Here is a 22,111-nt window from a genome sequence, read left to right on the forward strand (position 1 = left end):
TAACAGAGCCTGGTGTTAAGTGATTGGTTCTAAAACTCCAGAAGAACAGACAGTGAAGTGGTAGGTAGCAAGATATACCCGTTTATAATTGCAGTTATAAATTTATAGAAATATATGCATTTATAGAAAGCTAACAAAAACATGGCAAAGTGGTTTGCCCATGGGAAAGCAATTGTTAACATCAGAACCATGCCTGAACTTCTCTGACCATCTTTCATCATTGTTTTCGGTTTTAGGAAGAATTCTGAGAGTATGTTCTTAGAAGGTGTCTTAATTGTGTGCATTTTATTTCTAGGGCACCTGGAATACATTTATTACAGGAGATGCCACAGGATGATCTTCATGCTGCTATGCAAAGGTGCTTTGCTGTGGTGAACAGCTCAATTTCAGAGGGGATGTCTGCTGCAATCCTGGAGGTAATTGCGTCTTAGCAATGTTTATCAGTGAGGTTACAGTGAATCTGAAATTGCCTTTTATCACTGGAAATGTGTGTCAACATTTTATGTCCATGTTTCAAAGCTAGTGAAGACAAAACTAAACTATTTCTTTTTGCAAGTGTCATTAATTAAGATTTTTATCCCTTCAACTGACAGATTTTTATGGTTTGTCTAATTTTTTTAAGGACTGAATGTAATTTTATCAATCCTGTTAAATTAACAATACAGATGTGAGATACGAGAATCATTCTGATTTACTAAGGATGTCACTATTTTTGATAAAACATCCACTTTGCTACAATGTTGCTAGAATAGACTTTCATTTATTTTTACATCCTTTCAAAAAGCAATCTAAGAGCTTTATTTGGTTATTTAATTATGAAATGATTAATGAATGAATGACATGCTCATTTAATTTTTTGTGCCAACAGTATTGAAAATTAATAACCAGGTTTCATACTTGTCAAAGTAGGACCCTGCTTAGTATCAATGGATTCCAGGATCATAATAAATATATGTAAAGTGGAAGTTCTTTGGTTGGATGCTTTTTACTTTCTTTTTTCTTTGTGGCTGCTGAATCATGATCTCAGATGATCACAGAAAGTATTATACAATTTGTGTTAATTAATTGCATTTTGCTGTTTGTAATGAGTAATCACATATTTCATTTCCAGCATGCTTTTCATCCACACATCCTAAAGTTGTTCATAAGTAAGAACTAAGTGAACATGGTGAGAATTAGGAAAATCAGGTGATGGTAAGATAGCAAATTTGTATTTTCTTTCTGAGAAGAGATCACAGAGGTGAAACCAGATGCTTCTTCAGAGCAACAATGCTATCTATATAAACAAAAAATACTACAGATTGTGACATTTCCAAATTTATCAGTGTGGCAGTAGCTGAGATTAAATGGAGTGTATTAACACAGTACACACAACCAAGTCAGTGACTCAGAGAAGTAACTGTTAAGTACCTGTCACCTCCTTCCAGCCAGCTACATGTTCTCTTCAGGAGCACTCACAGAACAGTTGACCAAAAATAAATCTGATTTACTTCCTGAGAATGTCAGTGAGTTAGAGAAGAAAATAAATAAATAAATAAATAAATAAATAATAATAATAATTGGTTGGCTGCTATTATTATTATTATTATTATTATTATTAATTATAATATTATATTATATTATTATAATAAAATAATAATGATTATTAATGATCATTTTATTATTATATATTATAATATTATACTTATTATTATTAATAATAATGATGATTAATAATAATAAAAAGCAAAACAGAGAGACTGTTAAAAGACAAGGCAACAGAAGTGCAAGTGTGCTTGGCCTGGTACAAACTGTTACGAAAACGCAGGACTGATGAGTCAATTAGAATAATTTTCTGCAAAATATTGTGGAATCCAATCAGATTTGAGCAGTTAAAAGGTAATTTCCTCAGCTTTTATCAGGGAAGGGAGCAATCCTGCACATACAGTGTCTTAACAAATATGTAGTAACTCTAAGCAAAATGATAATTCCAGTTTACTTCAAAGGTAATGTTAAGCCTGCTTCAGGGATTACTGATTTTTGCTTTCCTCTACATATGAGCTTCTGAGCCGTCACAGTTCACATTTTACCACTACTCATTTCATTTTACACTGGTACACCAGGATTGCTGAAATTTCATAGTTTCTTTAGTATCTCTAGTAAGACACATCTAGCTCTTCTGTGGTGCTGCCTCTTAATCTGCTCCCTCGGTGCTAGTGCTTGTGTGGAGGTGCTCCTGAGAGTTTTGCTCTCCCAGTCCCAAAGTGAGTTCAGAAAAATGGGGCTGTTGATGAGTGAGATAGTTGCTGTTGGTAGCTGCTTACCTTTTGTATTAGCTCTTATGTTGCTACACCTTCCTCTATGTAGTTATGTGAGAATTATTATAAAGAACCACAAAAAGGCTACATATTCTTGTTTGGAAATTATGATCCTGTGCAGGGAGATCTTCACAGGGAGAAAAATAAATCTATGACAGGTATAACCCTCTTTCCACCAGCCTCTGTCCTATATTAGCCTTGTTGTTGAAGAGTGGAGGAAGGGTAACCTAATCTCTGAACTGATAACTCATAGCTTGGAGTTTATCATGGAAGTCATATAACAGCAATAAAAAGAGCTGGCATACTTTCAGAAGCCTGAGCATGCTAGTTTGGGTGCATATCAGATACAAGTGAATGAATTACCAATTGCAGGCACAAACTGCAATTTTGCATTATAGGAAGGAAAGTCTAATAGGTATGGCACAGGTGGTGTGAGACAACAGCTCTGGTCTCAGTTGAGTCGGGATTTTTGCATGTGACCTTGGACGGATCAGTTGATTGGTCCTTTATCCACATTTTCACTTAGAAAATATGGATACTTTCTCACATGGCAGATAAAAAAAAAAACATTTTTGATTCTGGGCTGTTCAAATATTGCAATAAGGAATGAATGTGTGTCCTCTGGGCCATTGACTATTGGTTAAACCCTGTAAAATTAGGAGGAAGCTTAGTCTAGATTACAGTGTCAGAGTTGTTCCCATCATCTCATAAAGCAGAATTAGATCTTTAGTTACTTCTTAAGAAACTACCTGAAGCATGCCCTTTTTAGTTCCTCAGATTCATTTGAATGCTTCTTCTAAAGTGATAAGGTTTTTGATACTGTATGTCTGTTTACTAGACAGTTGTACAGTAGGATTTGATGACTTGCTTATGAAATATCCTACTGTAAATATCTCTCCCTCTCAGAAGAAGTGTCAGTCTAATAAAGTCCCTGCTGGAGATGGTTAACAGTAGGAAGGGCCATCTGCTAAGATCTTGTTAAATTAATAAGGCAGAAAACTATGTGAAAAAAACTTTTGTTCATAGGCTGGAAATAACATCTTGCTTGCATTTGGAAATGCAACTCGGATTCTCTTGGAATTTCAAAATTGAACCAGGTCATGAATCTGTAAACAATGAGCACATACATAGCTTGCTTTTAGTATGAGAAAAATATATAATAGATAAATCAGGTAAATATATAATCATATCTATTTCAAACCTGCTTTAAGGTATGAAAGAACTAGAAACTGTAGCTAATTACTTTGTCATCTAGTACTGTTATCTCAGAGATTTTGCTGTAACTAATCTGTTTTCTGTCTGGCATTTGAAGAAGAGAAAACAAGCATTAGAGTGAGCATTTGAAATACACCTCAGATCAGAATTCTCGGGAGTTATGCACATTACTGTGCAAGTGCTAGTGAAACAGGCACTAGTGCTTGAAAATTTTGCATATTCTCTATATAGTTGAAAAGCAAAAGATTTGGAGTCCAGCACCACTTCATCAGAATACTTTTTTGTGCTCTCACGTGTTTTCTGACTATTCTAGAAATTATTCAATTACTATGCCTTCACATATACACATAAAAAGCCAATTAAAAAAAATCTATCATAGGAGAGAAGGATGTCCAGTCTCTATTCTGCTGCAGGGCAAAATCTAGTCTTAAACAACATGTGAAGTACAGGCCTTGTAGTTTGGAATATAAGCCATAGCAAACTACAGAAACGAAAAAGGGATGTTGTGGTGGAGTAAATTTGAAGAGGGGCCACCAAAAAAGATGTATAGTATAGGAGGATGAAAAGAAGGGGCAATCAAAAAGACAAAATAGAACATAAAAACTGTATTGATTCTATAAGCCCCACACTACGGGTTAGAAATGCTTGTTGTATAACTTGATTCCAAAGCTAGAATTTGCACCCAGCACCCTTCTGACATAGCATTAAAATGCATTTGTATTCAGGATAATGTAGTCAAACAGATGGCCAATGGACTAAAATGTTACTTTATTCTATTATTTGTGGAACCTAGGTCAGTAAATTATACGTATTTTCAACAATGCAAATGATTCTTTTTACTGCTTAAAAATAGACTCAGTATCTAAATTAAATTCTAAGTCACTTCATGCAGTAATTATTTACAGCACAGTCCATTTGTTTTAAGGCTGGCTGGTATAAAGCCAGCCCCTCATCATATGTATTGGGCCATCTGTTCCGTCTTTCAGTAGCTATAATTCATTGGTACCTATGTGTTTTGGGGCCTTAAAGTTTTGCAACATAGCAGTTACTGGCCTCAAAGTCGAGACAGAACAAATATCTTTTCCTTTTAAGTCCAGAAATTATGGAAAATTAAATATAAACTTAGTGGCCAGCTTCAGTGAGCCATCAACTACATAGCGTTCAGAAACAGGAGTAACATGTCTTGAGATGAATAAATAAATAAATAAATAGATAGATAGATAAATAAATAATGTTCACTATGGTCTAGTCTACAACGTAGTACAGCGGTACTGTGCAATCCTGTAAAACCACAGCAGGACATACAGTCTAGGACAGAACTGCCATGGGGCACTTGTATTTGACAGTCACTATTGATGGGCAGTTGGCACAGTGTTCGCTATTCACTGTGTCTGATACACTCAAATCCAAACTCCTCTGTGCTTTGTGGATAATTATTGTGGACATAAGTTGTCACACCTGGGGTGGTTGTATAGTGTTATGCGTGTTTTCTTCTTTCATTCTTTCTTTCTCTTTTTATTTAATGGTGCTCTTTCTCTTGAATGGACAATTGATTGTTTGGAAATTGGCCAAGCCAGAAAAACTCTCACAGTTTTGTTTTTTCAAGAAGGAGATACACAGAGGTGAGGAGAAGGCCTTAGGCAGATGACAAATAATGCTGACACACTTCAAAACCACTATTAAGCTCTTGGTTTTCAGTTCAGAAGTTCAAGTAAAATATTTTCATTCCCTGTTCAATGAACATGTTTGAGCGAGATCAACAACAGCCAGCACACTGAATGCAAGGGCATTTAAGCCTGTCAATGGGAAGGGCTGAAAGTCTGTTGAGTCAGAAATTCTGTATCTCCTTGAGAAGTTGATGCCAATGGTAACCCCGTGTAAGGCCTACCATTGGGTAATTAAAGCCAAAAGCAACTTCCTCAACCTGCAGATTCAAAACCTGTCAGGCTGAGTGGGACACTGGTATTTAATTTCCTGGGTGAACTTTGCTGTGATATGAACTTTGCTATACTGATAAGAAGATACTGTCATCATTTTTTAAAATCTATCTTTGGATAACAGATTTGTTTAACTGTAAAGTCAGAGGAAATGACAATAATGCATGGATGACTGAAAACTATATAATGTCTCACCAAATTATTATTTTTAATAGAAAAACTCAACAACTTTATACAGTAAAATTCAGAAATCTGGTCTGTAGTTTTTATACTTTTAATTTATTTAGTCTGGTTTGTGTTCACTTCATTAACCTATTGGCCTGAAGTACCTCGAGCTGACCAAGTAGTTCCTGATACAAAGCGTGGAAAAAGTTATGTCATTAAGGGTTATTATTTTTAGAGCTAACTGCTGCAAAGCAGATGTTTGTGCCAGAAGGAATGTAGAATTTCTGTGTCCAGAGTAAATTCACCTACAGTTGTGATTTACACAGTGTTTCTCATGGAAATTTTAAGCTATTAACACGTTGATTAGTCACAGCATTCCTTCACTGTTCAAAACATAATTGGGTCTATACATGACCAGTCAGGGTATTTTTGTCTCCAGTTTTGTCTAAACAATAAAAAAGCAAAGCGAATTAAATGTTTTGTTTTGTTTTGTTTTGTTTTCCTCTTGTTTTTTTTTTTTTTTTTTTCTTGGAGTTTTACTTTCTCTTGTTTTTTTTTTTTTTCTTTTTTTTTTTTTTTTAGTTTTTTAGTTTTTTCCTTGGAGTTTTACTTTCTTGTTTCATAGAGTGAAGGAAAATTGCTCCCCATCCAGGAGCAATTAATGACAGTAATTAAAAAAGCATTCACTCAGAAGTGACAGGGAAACAGTATGAAATGGATTGAAGATTTGGGGGAGAGAATAGCTTTCTGTTTTGACACTGTGATAATTGTGCAATATGAGTTTTTCTAGGTTTACAGTCAATGCATCTCAAGAATCCAAATTCATCAATAGCAATTAAAATTTTAGATCAGGATATGCATGAGTAAGAGCTGCGTGGCCAGGGTTTGCATACTAGGTACTTCAAAATCTAAGCCATATTTTTTAAAGTTGCCTGGCCTTAGGTCTCTTGGAAATGGTTTACTGGCTTTGAACAGATTTTGTGCTGCATCTCTTCTCCTGATCCTGCAGGCAGCCTGAAGTGCTATCAGCTACCTCATACTACCATGTTGAGACCTCCATGCTTCCTTTCCTTTTTTTGTTACTGTATATGCTTACATAAACATATATACATATACATACATTACATAAGTGAATAAATAAATCAAACAACCAGCCCACAGTTTATGTGGAATCAAATTCTACTTCTTCAGATATATCCCTTAGTCCCTGAGGAATCCTATGCCAATAGCTTTGTAGGTAATATGTTTTGAAAGTGTAATGTTCCGAAAGCATAACCTTTTCTCTACCCTCCTTGGGGTAGATTTTTTTTTTATTGTTCACAGACAGAAACTATGTCACTCCATGCTTCCCTATATTCCCTGAACACTCAAAGTCCAAGACTGGCTATAGAGACAGACACTGTCAAAAGCAAAATTCCTTCCAGAGCTTTATATAATGAATAGGACTCAGAGTTGAGGAGAAGGAGCCACTGTGACCTTTGCTCTCATTGGTGCTGCCCACTTCTCTCCAGTTCTGCACATGTAGAAAATATGTGAAAAAATGTGTTTTAATGGAGCAAGAGAACAGATATTCTATGTTGGGTAAAGTTGGCTTTTTGTGCTATAATCTCATCCGTGCATGACAATGGTAGAGTGACAACTCTGTCAAGAACTTCCAATGGGAAACAAACTGCATACTTGAGGAATAAAAGAATAAAAGATGACAAAGCTATCCCTTGACTTTCTGGATTGATTATTGCTTCTGAAAATATTTTCAACATTACAAGACTGATAAAAATGTACAGAAAATATTTCAGCGAAGGTCCATATATGAGTTCAACTTTAGAAATGGTATTTTTCAGCTAAAAGGTTGAAGAGAAAGAAAGGTTGGATTAATTGCTTCTGCTTTTCATTTTAATGTTGTCATCATTAACATCTAAAAATCCCTATATCCTAATAATCCGTATATCCCTATAAACAGTTGTTTCCTTTCTTTGTATTCCTCTAGGCAATGGATTTAGATATTCCAGTGCTGGCAAGGAACATTCCTGGGAATGCAGCAATAATAAAACATAAGGATACAGGACTACTATTTTCAGATCCCCAGGTAACAAAACAACAAAGATTTAAACTAGTTTTCTTTCCCTCCAGAATTTAGGCTGACTTTCCATTACATGCTGGTGTCTCTCTGGAAACTTGGCTTTTAAGCTGAGCAGTTTATCTCAGATTCTGCTTAAACTCTAGGTGTTAGATTGCCTTTCTGGAAGCTTTGCTGTTGTCTCAGTTTTGCAGTTCACTAAACTTTTACTAGGTGTCAGCCTTGCTGAATGTTTGACTAGCCTGTGCTGCTTTAGAGCCTGCCCTCTGAATGGGGCCCTGTTCTCCTCAACTTGTTGCACTTCAGTTTTGAAGGTTCCATAAGCAAACTTTGCAATAAATGTTATGCATCTGTCACATTTCTTTCCAAGCACTAACTGAAATATGAACTCACATTAGACAACCAGTAGCTGACAAAAAGAAGTGTAAGCCTGAAGTTTTAGACAATGTATTATCTAGCAGTAAGTGTTCATATAAAGCAATATTAACTCAAAGATATTACTTGGTCAGAAAGTAATTAATGACTAAAATTAAGCAATATTTTAAAATAGATTTTCTGGGAAGATAAGTAAGAGTGGGGAGAGGGGGAACACAACACTGCATATGTAAATGCTGCAATTTTTTTATTTTATTTTTTATTTTTTTATTTTCTTGTTGGTTTGTGGCTTTGCTGTTACATATTTGTATATGTTGTGGAAGATGACTTTCAGATGCAGATTCGTTTATGTTTTAGTTCATTCCTTTTTCTTATGTGGTTACCCTGAATATAAAATACTGGAGGAAGTCTATGATAGGTGCTTTTAAAGCCTCTATTCTAAAATATTACACATAGACTTTCTTGTCCTCTTATTTTTTTTAACTTGTCTAAAGACTGACTGTAACATTCTGTTAAAAAAAAAAAAAAAAAAAAAAAAAGATTTTTTTTGTAGTCACTACTTTTGATTATGAAAAGGGAAGGATTATTTTTCATGGGTGAAAATTTTCATGGACTAACACTTTGGGCTTTTGGTTAATGGAAGATAAAGTTGGTTTGTATGAGGAGGAAACATATCCTACATTGCTCTGATGGGATCCTCTACAACTTCAAGAAAGTAGAATTGGACCAGCAAACATCACCTGCAGTGTCTAGTTCTCATCATAAATATGATCTAAGAGGAATTGTTGTGTTGTGTTTTCAATTGGTTTGGTATGTCAGCATATTTTATTATTTATTTAGTACACCTATTTTAATCATTTCCTGCTCTGGTCATACATATCATCATGTATAGAAAACCCATATTTAATTTTCAAACTAGTCATGAACCTATTTTGCAAGAGTTTATTCCTTTTACGATCAATTAACTAACTAACCATGATGGCAGTTAGGGAAGAAAGCATTAAAATAATCAACTTGCTTATTACCATTATTCCATAAAACAGATTTTCCTAGATACCAATTATTAGCTAAATCCTTACTGTTTTTATCTAATGCAAGATTAAATAAAATTTACAGGAGCAGTCTATTTGATAATTTTGCAAAGTACAAACTGTATCATATTTATCCAGTTTGTGGAATGTGTGATTAATGTATCCTATTAAGTGGTGTTTAAAGAAGGTGAGTTTTCTCTGTTAGTTTTTGTTGTTCTTTTGTTTGTTTAATGGAAAAAATTCTTGTAGCTCCTTTTTTTTTTTTTTTTTTTTTTTTTTTCCCTAGAATATTCAGTGTTTCCAATGGTTCTACAGAAAGATTTCTTTGTTAACTTATGGAATTTATTTTGCTGGGGAAGCAGTCTCTCTTCTTGAGATAACCCTTGGTAATGGGGTACTTTCAGGGTAGTGGAGGCTGAGATATAAAGCTAATTATAAAATTAGTTGTACATGTGTACATGTATTCCTTGTAAGCAGCCCATTGCCTTCCATATGCTTCTTCAGAACTTTAAGGATATACGACCATGTTGAACTCACACACTGATGTCTCTCCTGATATTAATTCTGATACATTCTGTCTGGTGGTTCCCTCAACATGCTCGTTATATTTGGCTTGGAATTCAGATACATTATTCATTCATACCAGACCCAATTAGTTTCATCATACATCTTTGTAAGAAGTCTCCTCTGTGATCTCAAAGCATCCTACATTCCAACTGTTTGTTTGGAATTTGAGATCAATTAAAAATATGCTATAATTGCCTTATATAGAGGAATGCATAATTTTGAGCACAGTAGTTCCAGTGGTATCAGTTACTGTCACATGGATAAGGACTTTATTTTATTTCAGAGTCACAGACTTTAAATTGAATGCTATTTCTTCCCTGCAACATACTCTTTCTGTTTTGCTGCCAATTATTGCTCCCAGTTTTGCTGTTATTCTGTCCCAGTGGGCCACAAGATCTCTTTTTAGTGAAGATGGTAACTTGCATTAGCATATTAGCTGTCAAGCTCCTAGGTAATATTTGTACTGGAATCACATGTTTGTGCAGTTAGCCTATCTTAGAAAGGAAAGTAATATCTCTTTTTTCTCTGTAAAACAGCAATTGTATATTATATTATAAAAGCCCTTCTATAATTTTTTTGGTGTCAAGTAATGTATCAGAGAGGGTTTTGATGTCGTGGAACTTGAGGCTGGGAATGATAAGGTTGAGTCCCTATGGGTTAAGATCAGCAGGAAGGCCAACAAGGCAAGCATCCTGGTGGGGGTCTGTTATAGACCACCGAACCGGGATGAGGAGACTGATGAGGAGTTCTACAGGCAGGTGGCAGAAGTTGCAAAATCATCAGTGCTTCTTCTCGTGGGGGACTTCAACTTCCCTGACATATAAATATTTTTATAAACGATCTGGATGTAGGAATAGAAGGTATTTTGAGCAAGTTTGCTGATGACACCAAACTTGAAGGAGTTGTGGACTCGAATGAGGGCGTAAAGGCCTTGCAGAGGGATCTGGATAGGTTGGAGAGCTGGGCGATCACCAACCGCATGAAGTTCAATAAGAGCAAGTGCCGGGTCCTGCACCTGGGACGGGGAAACCCTGGCTGCACGTACAGACTGGGCGATGAGACACTGGAGAGCAGCCTAGAAGAGAGGGATCTGGGGGTCGTGGTAGACAGCAAGTTGAATATGAGCCAGCAGTGTGCCCTGGCAGCCAGGAGGGCCAACCGTGTCCTGGGGTGCATCAAGCACAGCATCGCTAGTAGGTCAAGGGAGGTGATTGTCCCGCTCTACTCTGCGCTGGTGCGGCCTCACCTCAAGTACTGTGTGCAGTTCTGGGCACCACAGTATAAAAAGGACATGAAACTGTTGGAGAATGTCCAGAGGAGGGCTACGAAGATGGTGAAAGGCCTGGAGGGGAAGACGTACGAAGAACGGCTGAGGTCACTGGGCCTGTTCAGCCTGGAGAAGAGGAGGCTGAGGGGAGACCTCATCACAGTCTACAACTTCCTCGTAAGGGGGTGTCGAGAGGCAGGAGACCTTTTCTCCATTAACACCAGTGACAGGACCCACGGGAACGGGGTTAAGCTGAGGCAGGGGAAATTTAGGCTGGACGTCAGGAGGGGGTTCTTCACAGAGAGGGTGGTTGCACACTGGAACAGGCTCCCCAGGGAAGTGGTCAATGCACCGAGCCTGTCTGAATTTAAGAAGAGATTGGACTGTGCACTTAGTCACATGGTCTGAACTTTTGGGTAGACCTGTGCGGTGTCAAGAGTTGGACTTGATGATCCTTAAGGGTCCCTTCCAACTCAGGATATTCTATGATTCTATGATTCTGTGATATCCTAGAAGCACAACACAGCCCAGAGAAAGCACTCTAGGAGGTTTCTGGAAAGTGTGGAAGATCATTTCCTTACGCAGCTGGTTAGTGAGCCTACCAGGGGAGGTGCCCCTCTAGACCTGTTCACAAACAGAGAAGAACTGGTGGGGGATGTGGTGGTTGGGAGCTGTCTTGGGCAGTGACCATGAAATGGTAGAGTTCTCCATTCTTGGCGAAGTCAGAAGGGGAATCAGTAAAACCGCAGTCTTGGACTTCCATAGGGCTGACTTTGAGCTGATCAAGACACTGGTTGGCAGAGTCCCTTGGGAGGTGGTTCTTAAGGGCAGAGGAGTCCAGGAAGGCTGGGCACTCTTCAAGAAGGAAATCTTAATGGCTCAGGAGCAGTCTGTCCCCACATGCCCAAAGACGAGCTGGCGGGGAAGAAGACAGGCCTGGCTGAGCAGAGAGTTGTGGCATAAGCTTAGGAGAAAACAGAGGGTTTATAATCTTTGGAAAACAGGGCGGGTCACTCAGGAGGACTATAAGGATGTTGTGAGGCTGTGCAGGGACAAAATTAGAAAGGCCAAAGCTCATCTGAGGCTCAATCTGACTACTGCCGTTAAAGATAACAAAAAATGTTTTTATAAATACGCCAACACAAAAAGGAGGACTAAGGAGAATCTCCATCTTTTACTGAATGCAGGGGGAAACGTAGTTACAAGAGATGAGGAAAAGGTGGAGGTGCTTAATGCCTTCTTCGCCTCAGTCTTTAGCGGCAAGAGCAGTTGTTCTCTGGATACCCAGCACCCTGAGCTGGTGGAAGGGGATGGGGTGCAGAATGTGGCCCTCATAATCCATGAGGAAATGGTTGGCAACCTGCTACGGCACTTGGATGTGCACAAGTCGATGGGGCCTGATGGCATCCACCCAAGGGTACTGAGAGAACTGGAGGAGGAACTGGCCAAGCCGCTTTCCATCATTTATCGGCACTCCTGGCTATCAGGGGAGGTCCCAGTCGACTGGCGGCTAGCAAACGTGACACCCATCTACAAGAAGGTCCGGAGGGCAGACCCAGGGAACTATAGGCCTGTCAGTTTGACCTCAGTGCCAGGGAAGCTCATGGAGCAGATTATCTTGAGTGTCATCACGTGGCACTTGCAGGGCCACCAGGCGATCAGGCCCAGTCAGCATGGGTTTATGAAAGGCAGGTCTGCTTGACGAACCTGGTATCCTTCTATGACAAAGTGACACACTGGGTGGATGAGGGAAAGGCTGTGGATGTGGTCTACCTTGACTTCAGCAAGGCTTTTGACACCGTTCCCCACAACATTCTCCTCAAGAAACAGGCTGCTCGTGTCTTGGACTGGCGTACGCTTCGTTGGGTTAGAAACTGGCTGGATAGCCGGGCCCAAAGAGTTGTGGTGAATGGAGTCAAATCCAGTTGGAGGCTGGTCACTAGTGGTGTCCCCCAGGGCTCGGTACTGGGGCCAGTCCTCTTTAATATGTTTATCAATGATCTGGATGAGGGGATCAAGTGCACCCTCAGTAAGTTTGCAGATGACACCAAGTTAGGTGCGTGTGTCGATGTGCTTGAGGGTAGGAAGGCTCTGCAGGAGGATCTGGAAAGGCTGCACCAATGGGCTGAGGTCAACTGCATGAAGTTCAACAACGCCAAGTGCCGGGTCTTGCACCTGGGGTGCAACAACCCCAAGCAGCGTTACAGTCTGGGAGCTGAGTGGTTGGAAAGCTGCCTGGCGGAGAAGGACCTGGGAGTATTGGTGGATAGTTGGCTGAATATGAGCCAGCAGTGTGCTCAGGTGGCCAAGAAGGCCAACAGCATCCTGGCTTGTATAAGAAGCAGTGTGGCCGGCAGGTCTAGGGAGGTGATTGTCCCCCTGTACTCGGCTCTGGTGAGGCCGCACCTTGAGTACTGTGTTCAGTTTTGGGCCCCTCACTACAATAAGGAGAAGGAGGTGCTTAAGAGAGTCCAGAGAAGGGCAACAAAGCTGGTGAGGGGTCTGGAGAACAGGTCTTATGAGGAGTGGCTGAGGGAGCTGGGATTGGTCAACCTGGAAAAAGGGAGGCTCAGGGGCGACCTTATTGTTCTGTGTAGGTACATTAAAGGAGGCTGTAGCGAGGTGGGGGTTGGTCTGTTCTCCCATGTGCCTGGTGACAGGACAAGGGGGAATGGGCTAAAGTTGCACCAGGGGAGGTTTAGTTTGGATATTAGGAAAAACTTCTTTACCGAAAGGGTTGTTAGGCATTGGAATGGGCTGCCCAGGGAAGTGGTGGAGTCACCATCCCTGGAGGTCTTTAAAAGACATTTAGACATAGACCTTAGTGATATGGGTTAGTGGAGGACTGATTAGTGTTAGGCCAGAGGTTGGACTAGGTGATCTTGGAGGTCTCTTCCAACCTAGATGGTTCTGTGATTCTGTGGTTCTGTGAACTATCAACATTTGTAAATGGGGCAGAAAAATACTTGTTTGCAGAATAATACCCAAACCCAATGCAAAGCTGTTGAGGTACTTTCTTCTTGCATGGATGTAGAATGAATACCAATCATCTTCACTCATGGTTTTTAAGATAAATTAACCATTTACATTTGTTGTTCCTTATCTCCCCAAACCATGTCAAATACAGTTTTTAAATCACTGTATACAGTCTATCGTTTACTTCTCTTTTTCCCCATCCTGAGGTCTGTATCTCCTTTCATCTCCACCTGTGTGGCAATTTGTTAAACTGCTCTGCTCTTCCACTTTCCTGCAGCTTACAACATTCTTTCTCTTTGTTGAGCATTCTCCTTTTCTTAAACTGTGGTGGAAAAAATAAGTTTCATTCACAAACACAAGAATGATCTCTCTTCAGCTGCTTAGTGCTCCATACCTCCATGAGAAAAAAAGAGGCCCTTCAAAAAGAGGTTTCTTATTCTTAGGATGTCAAATCTCAACTTGATAAAATTCTAACTCATAGCATGTTTCATCCTTCTGACCTCTTGTCTGTATCCACCATTTTCTGTAAATCAAAGTGTTTATTCCATTCCACACAGAAACAGGAGTTTAAAGAGACTGACATGTCTATTTTGTCATACAGGTTTGTCCTTTAGTCTCTGGATGAAAGTTTGATCTAAAAGAATACACTGCAAGATGTCCAAGTTTATCCTCAGCAAAGTCAAGTAAAAGAAGGACGAAGTTAAGGTCTGCTCAGCATATGAAATCCATTCTTCTTTTTTAGCCCAAAGCTAAACCAGACCACAATCCAGAAACAAACAGGAAAAAATAAATAATGAAAATCTGGAAGACTCCAAGTGAGTCTATCTGGACTCTGAATGGAGATCCGAATGGAGGCAGTTCATTACACTGAGAATAAGTTCTAGTGTGTTACATATTAGGGAAAATGCTTTTAATGGTATGGAGAGATTAGTACTTTGTTCACGTGGTTGGGAAAGTCTGTTTCTGTCTTGCAGAAGCTTAAGCACCAAATATTTTTAAGAAAATGTAAAAGGAATCTTCACTGTTTCAGATGAAGAGAACCTATTTGGTTGTGATGATATAGACTATATTATAGATCAAGAGTAGAAAATGGTGCTTGTTTTCAAGTTGTACTGGGGAGGGAGTTTTGTAGTATGGTAAGCCTAAATATGAGCCATTGTGTTTGGTTTGTGGGCCGCCTTATCTTTTGAAAGTTAAATTAGAGGGATAGAAATGGACTGTTTCATAACATGTATATCATTTTAAACTGTGAATGTTGTTGGCATTCTTCTTCTATTCTTGATGAAAGAGAGCTTTTGTGGTTTATAGGAAAGTAGGAAATTGTAGTCATCATTAATCATTTCCACAAATGCTGAGGTTTCATGTATGGAAATAGAGAAGGTCTTGCCAATCACTGAAGACAATACTCAGATGGAAACAGCAGTTAAAGTAAAGGTGAAAGCTATGAAACATTTTGTCCTTGATACTACATCATCTGTGCACCTTACTTTTAAATCACATCTTGATCCTGCCATTACTTGAATTTGCAAGTGTATGGAATATATGTCACTGAGTTAATGCAACCTGAAAGAAAAAATGATAAGAGAGAAGAATAGCCAGCTGCTTTGGGGCAAAACCATGTTAAAATGGAAGACACAAAGAGTTACTCAACATCCTAAGGTTCAAAATTATGGGTCCAGCATCTGTGAAATCACACAGAAGGAGCTGAATAAACAGAAGGAAGTAAATAAACTTCAAAGGCATAAAGCAAGGGGCCAAGCACAGACTGAATTTGATTGTGAGCAGGATCCAGAAAGACTACTGCTAGCAGAGAAAACTTTTGAAGTTTTAAGAGAGAAACACAGCTCAGCTGGGTACTGGCAGTGATACACTGAATGCACATTGTTTTCCTCTGCCAAATGTGGGTCAGTGCCATTCCTACCAGGATTTAAAACCAGAATGCTGCTGAAATTTTAGACCTTTGAACCTTGGTTCTGAATAGATTAATTTGCAATGTGTGCAGTGCCAGCAATCACTGTTTACACTCTCCTAGAAATACTGACCCCTTGCCCTGTGAAGTACACAGATGTGCCAGCAAACTTATGAGCTTTGCCTGCCACTAGGTAGGTATGTCGCTAATCTGAGTTGTAGCTGGCATTTGCCTTTCCTAGACTAACTCTCTGCTATTTAAGAATCATGTCCTTTTATCTGCTGAAGCTGATATGAAATGGTTTAATTGCAGAATTACTTTCATTACATAAATAATATATTAACAATGCATCTTATTTTCATCATGTGTGAGCTCTGGCACCAATGAAATTCTCATGGTAATTGAAGGAATATTTGTTCTTCTTTTTCAGTTCACTCATTTTGTTGCTTTATCTTCCAGATAGTGGTATTTCTGGGTTCCTGCAAAATATTATACACAATTTCTTTTAGGTACTATATAAAAAAGCTGACATTTTCTTTAAAGATGATTGGTCAATTTACCAGGAGAAAAATGTACTATGGATGTTTGCTGTTGAAAAATGTCAGTTTGAAGTGAAGTGCTACACAAAAAGAGGGCACATATAATATCACTTATGGATGTACATTAGATGATCTTCTCCCCTGTTCTTCTGGGTTGTGTCTAACTACATAAGAGAGTGCGCAAATATTTGTGCAAACATCACTTGCAAAATACAGCATAACTGCTGATTAATACACATTACCGCACTGTAAGTAGTTTGCATATCATAGGCTTCTAGAAAGAAAAATGAAATCCTTGATTTTCTGAACAAGCTCTGAGTACTGAATGTCTGCATTCTGCAAGTGCCCCTGCTTCAGACACACCATGAAATTTTGACTGAAATGCAACTCAGTTGGAGTTAATGATGACACCTGATAAATGAAGTTATTGCTGTCTAAAGCTCACTAACCAAAACTGAGAACAAGCTAAGCCAGATGCTCCAGGAGTACAAGGCAAAACCCAGATAAGTCACAGCAAATCTTCCCATTGGCTTCCAGTCTGATAGTGACTTGTAGGTGGTCACATTTGATTAGTAGAAGTAGGGATAAAGCTGAGAAGTCCTTATTCCCAGTCCCTCAGTATTTTTCCATTTGCTTTTTCTCACTCCTGCAGTTTCTCAGCTTTTATGTTTGGCATTTTCCTGAAATTATCCCCAGCACTAAATATTGTAACTGTGAAGAAGGATCTCATTTCTTCTATCAATTACATGTTTCCAAATTTTTGTCTTCTATATCCACATTTTAAAAGAATGCTAATAGGACTACCTGTCAAGAAATGTTACATTGCTGCTTCTGTTCTTAGGTAATTTACATAAATTATTTTTAAACATTACTTTAAATAAAATCCTCCACAGGAGCATAAAATTAAAGTTGGAATGTAGTTCAGTGCGAACGGTATTTATTACTATGATTAGACAGGCAATTGGATGAAACCAGCATAAGTCATGTAAGACGTTCCCACCTTCCTTGTTCTGTATTCTTGGCAGATATGGAGGAAGGAAATGAACAGATATCTGAAGTCATAGTCCTTGGCTGGATCTGCAGTGTCTGATAGATGTGGCCTCAGGCTGCTCTCTAGACCAGACTCACCTGTCAGAAAACACCTGAATGCCAGGTAGTTGCAGATGGAAGGCAGGCTGGTTGATGTGTGTGGCCCTCATGGCTGTTCCAGAGGCCATTCGGCACCGTGTGGACAGAGACAGCATGAGAGAAGAGTTTGGGAATGGAGTGGACAGAGCCTGAAGTTGGGCTGGAGTTCTGCAGCACATCAAAGGGGAGAATGTGTGGTGTGCCATGGTTTTCTAACAGGCATTAGTGAAATGCATTTGGGGTGCAATATGTGCTGAGATCACTGGGCAAGGAGTGGGGCATTTTTGCACCTATTAACCACGCAAGTTGAAAAACATCTCTGCAAAGATTATAAAGTGGTGCTGATTCCATGTAAAATTTGAGGTTAATATGCATGTGTGAAAATCATCTTCGTCTGGTCTTTGCCTTTGTAGGTTTGTAACTGAGGTTACAAATCTTTCAAACAGAACTGACATGTGCATCTCTGACTATTTAAATCTCATGTCGGTGATGCATATATTGATGGTTTGTCTTGTCAGTGAGAGTCAAGGCAGTGATTATAATATGTTCGATGTGATTTCACATACCAGTGTTTCCCAAGGGTCATGCTATAGTTATGTATTATGCATAGCCATAACTTTCATTACAATAGCAGCATTGATTCTGTGGTAACCAAAGATTTTATATTTATGTATTTGTTTATATAACTGTGCACTTAGGTTTTCAAGTACAGTTTGCTAGTTAACCTAGTGTTGATATAAATGCTGGGGCTATTTATGATGCTTCTTTCATAGCTGATGGTTTGTGTAAATAATATATCCCCTTTCTGCCACCCTTTTTTGTCCCCCGTGTCCTTATGCACCGATCTGCACTACCAATCGTGTAGTAATGTATTACCTTAATTTTCCATTGGCACATTAGCTATCTGCATTTCTGAGCCAAACCAAGACAATATTTTGCAAAGATCTGAGCCCATTTGTAATCAAGCTGAAGTATTGGAAGTTGTCTCTTGATAGAATATTAGATCAGCTGCTCAGAATAGATTAGTTCGGACATCAAATCTCCTTTCATATGTTTGAAGTTCACAAAGTCTCTTCCCTTGAACTAAATTAGAGTGACAGAGGAGCAGACAAAGGAATAGTTGTAATCTGCCACGTCTAGTATTTTACAAAACACAGTTAATGGAAATTCATATGTGGCTTTTTTTGCAGAGCTTGATGAACTTAGACTGCTGGATCTGTAAATGTCCAGATGCAACAACTCTGGAAAATCATGTTGCTGCATGCCTGCTCTTAACTTTGTACTGTGACTATTTTTATATTTTGGCTATCTTTGTGTAGTGAGTTTTTCAGTTTCACTACAAAATAACTAAACATGTTACGATAGCAATGAGATATAAGCTTAATTGGGCTGAGATTAAATAATCTGATGCCAGCTATCCTCCATGCAGGAAACCAGGTGAATTGTTTAATTTATATCCAGCGTGGCTTTGTAACACTTGGGTAGGCAAACAATTTTTGTGGCATTAAATTCATTGCCTATACTTGTCCTAACACCTATGGGATTTGCCTTTGATTTTAAATGACTTGGTGGGCTGAATAAAAGTTATAATTATTTATTGATCATTGCTTATAAATAAACTATGGTACTTGACCTTGAAAAATGACTTTGAACAGCTCTGTTTATTGGTTCACAGATGAAGTGTTTTACTGTAATCAAGCAACCGGTACAAGTTATTTCAGAATCATGAGAACTTCAAGGAACCTTTAATTTATTATATTCTTTATCTTTTTTAGGAGTTTGTTGTGCTGTCCAAGAGTTTGATGAATGACCCCATTATGGAAAGAGAAATTGTAAAAAGGGCCAAAGACTATGTGAAGAAACATCACTCATGGGAATGTGAAAGAAAAGCCTATCAGACTCTTGTCCTAAAACTCCAGTGAATTGCAGAACTACAGTTGATACCTAGCAATCTGTGTAGAGCGCCTTAATAATGATGAAAACATAATTAGTTTTGGGTTTCTCTGGGTTTCTTTTTAGAAGAGATAGTAAGACATGCATTATTATTCTATTCAAATACACCAACATCATAGGAGTTTCCTGCTACTTCAAACTATCAAATTTATCTAATTCAACACAGCCTCTAGTGTACCAATTCATCACAGACCAGTATCGTTTTGTAAGATTACACAGGAGAAATATACTCCTTGAACAGACACAAATTCTTTGTTGTTGTAAGGCTCAAAGGGAGGATGATTTCTTGTATACAGTGGAGCACTCAACCACAAAGAGCTTATGTTAAACATGATTGTTACATCCTAAGAAAATGCAGTACCATTTTCCTTTCCAATTATACCAATCTGAGTGTATTCGGGTACATGAGACATACATACAAGTTCATAAAACCACATTTAATTACATATACAGAGTACAAAAATGTTAAGATGAAAGCTTTCTTAAAACTAGAAGATGGACATGTCTATTGAGTGCATAAAGATTTGTGGGCCAAAACAGCAAACAGAGTGTTGATGCTTAGAGAAAATGAGAAGTACAGGAAATGTTTAACTGCCCTGGACGTACCTGAATTCCTTTCAGATAAGCTGATATGGATGAACAGTCCCATGCCTGCATTTTTTCTTGGGTCCTGGGAGCAGAGCATGTAGGTTAGCACAGCACTGACAAGCGTACATGGCTTCAGATTCCAGAACTGCACAGCACTGTCCTCGGCAGCAAGAGGTGCTTGCAGGCAGAAATGCTTTGTTATGTAAACTACCTCTTGCAGTTACTTTGGTACCTCAGTGATTTACCCATTTAATAAAAGATTTATGAGAGCTGTAAAATGAAATGAAGGAAAAAAACAAAGGTATTTTCAATTTACTATGTATTTTGGTACTGTTCATTCTCATTTGTGGTTCTCAGTATATATTTTAACATACTGCATCAGGCCATTTTAAAGGGAGACGTATTTGTGCTTGAAGTCCATAATAATAATTTTTGCTAGTGTAATGTTTATGGACATATGCTTGATTTCATAATTGGTCATCAAAGAATTTGTATTTATAGAAAAATGAGTGTCATACTTCTAATTCTTACTGGAAAACACTATATGCTTTATATAGGCTTGATCCTGCCCCAATGAGAACCAGTGAGTTTTCTGTTGATTTGAGTGGCTATTGAGTCAGACTTTTCTTTGTAATAATGAAGTTCAGTGTGTGTTTTAAGCTTTTGTCTGTGTTTTGGATATTTTGCAATTGTTGAGACAGTAAACAAGAAAGGAATTTGAATATTGTGTATTGATCTCTCTAAAACATATCCACTTCTATTGTAGTGTGCTCAGCCTTGCCTTCAGAAACGTGGGACATCACAACCTCCAAGGGCAAAATGGGCCTAATCTCAAACCTGAGAATTGCTACGTTTCCTTTTAAGCACATTTCTACTAACTATTTTTCATGTCCTTTGACATGCTGAATAGTAAATACACGTGCACTAGTTGTCGGTTTAGAAGCCGCCAGCCAACATCTATCACTGAACCTGCAGCTCCATCTTTCATTTGACATGTCACTCCCTCCATTACCAGAGAGTAGCAGGGCCTCTCATGAGACTGCAGCATCTCTTTTAGCCATAGCAAGCTATGCACTAATGGAGGAACCCGATGACACTTTCAGCATGTTGTATGTGGTAGGGCACATTTATAGGCAATAGCTATAAATGGTCTTTTTTTGTTGTTTTTTAACAAACTGAGCTTACTGCAGGGCATCCTGTTCTTCTCACAACATCTCTCAGACCTCCTCTGCCAGTGTGTCTCTGATACTTTGCTTATTTGGCTTTGATCTATAGGCCTTCCCCAGCCCATTTCCTATAGCATTTATTGTCCTCTGAGAAATGCAGCTTATTAAAAACAAATAAACAAGTACGTAACACGTGAGATAAATCAGCTATATTTCAAAGCATTGAGCTAATGGTAAATGATTGGAAATAGTAATGATCAGAGAGCTTTTTCCAAAGTGTGATATACTTATTACCAAGCTTCAAGGAACGAAATACATTGAACTGGAATTTGCTCTATTTCCTGCAAAACAAAACATGTGCAAGTGAGAAACTCTGCTACCCCCTCAGAATGTAATTAACATATGATTTTTCAGGCTGTATTTAATCTATAAATATGAAAACTGCATCTGGGAAACAGCATGCTCATTTGCATTTGATAACCATACCAGCAGCACAAACAACCTGTCTGCAATATATGCATTAAAAAATAAAAAAAGAAAAAAAAAGAAAAAAAAAAAAAAAAAAGGAAGAAGCCAAAATAGTGGTGAGCTCAGCCCGCAGGACTGTTTTACAGTCATCAAACAAGGCAGCGTTCATCAGTCAAGGGCATTCAGCTTTGATATCATTTATCACATGGGCTTGTGTTCTGCCACGTGAAGCTTGTCTAGTGAGGCTAAAAGGTTGGGGCAACAACTTCTAGGGAATTTCATCACAATAAATTACAGTTGAATTTTTGTTCTAAATTTAATTCAGTGTTATGTTCCAGGCCCATAAATATTCAATGAGTCTTGTAAGTCATTGTAAAGAAAATATTAGACCCTGTACAGGCAATTTTAGGTATAATTATCTTTCATATGACTTCACTCAAACGATTTTACTTA

General features: G+C 38.4%; 1 protein-coding gene across 2 annotated transcripts in view; it reads left to right on the plus strand.

Moving 5' to 3' along the window:
* Positions 1 to 20,746, plus strand: part of GLT1D1 (glycosyltransferase 1 domain containing 1) — a 69,625-nt gene extending 48,879 nt beyond the window's left edge. The window contains exons 10-12 of one of the 2 annotated variants that reach the window (XM_084538831.1): positions 296 to 416; positions 7,602 to 7,700; positions 19,259 to 20,746. In XM_084538831.1, the coding sequence (XP_084394957.1) occupies positions 296 to 416; positions 7,602 to 7,700; positions 19,259 to 19,405 (367 nt within the window). In that variant the 3' untranslated portion in view covers positions 19,406 to 20,746. Of the gene's footprint in view, positions 1 to 295; positions 417 to 7,601; positions 7,701 to 14,508; positions 14,723 to 19,258 lie in introns of those variants that run through there. The other variant, XM_084538832.1, reaches the window with a different exon arrangement.
* Positions 20,747 to 22,111: the final 1,365 nt, after the last annotated feature.

This window comes from Aythya ferina (assembly GCF_964211825.1).
Source record: "Aythya ferina genome assembly, chromosome: 17".
Lineage (NCBI taxonomy): Eukaryota > Metazoa > Chordata > Aves > Anseriformes > Anatidae > Aythya > Aythya ferina.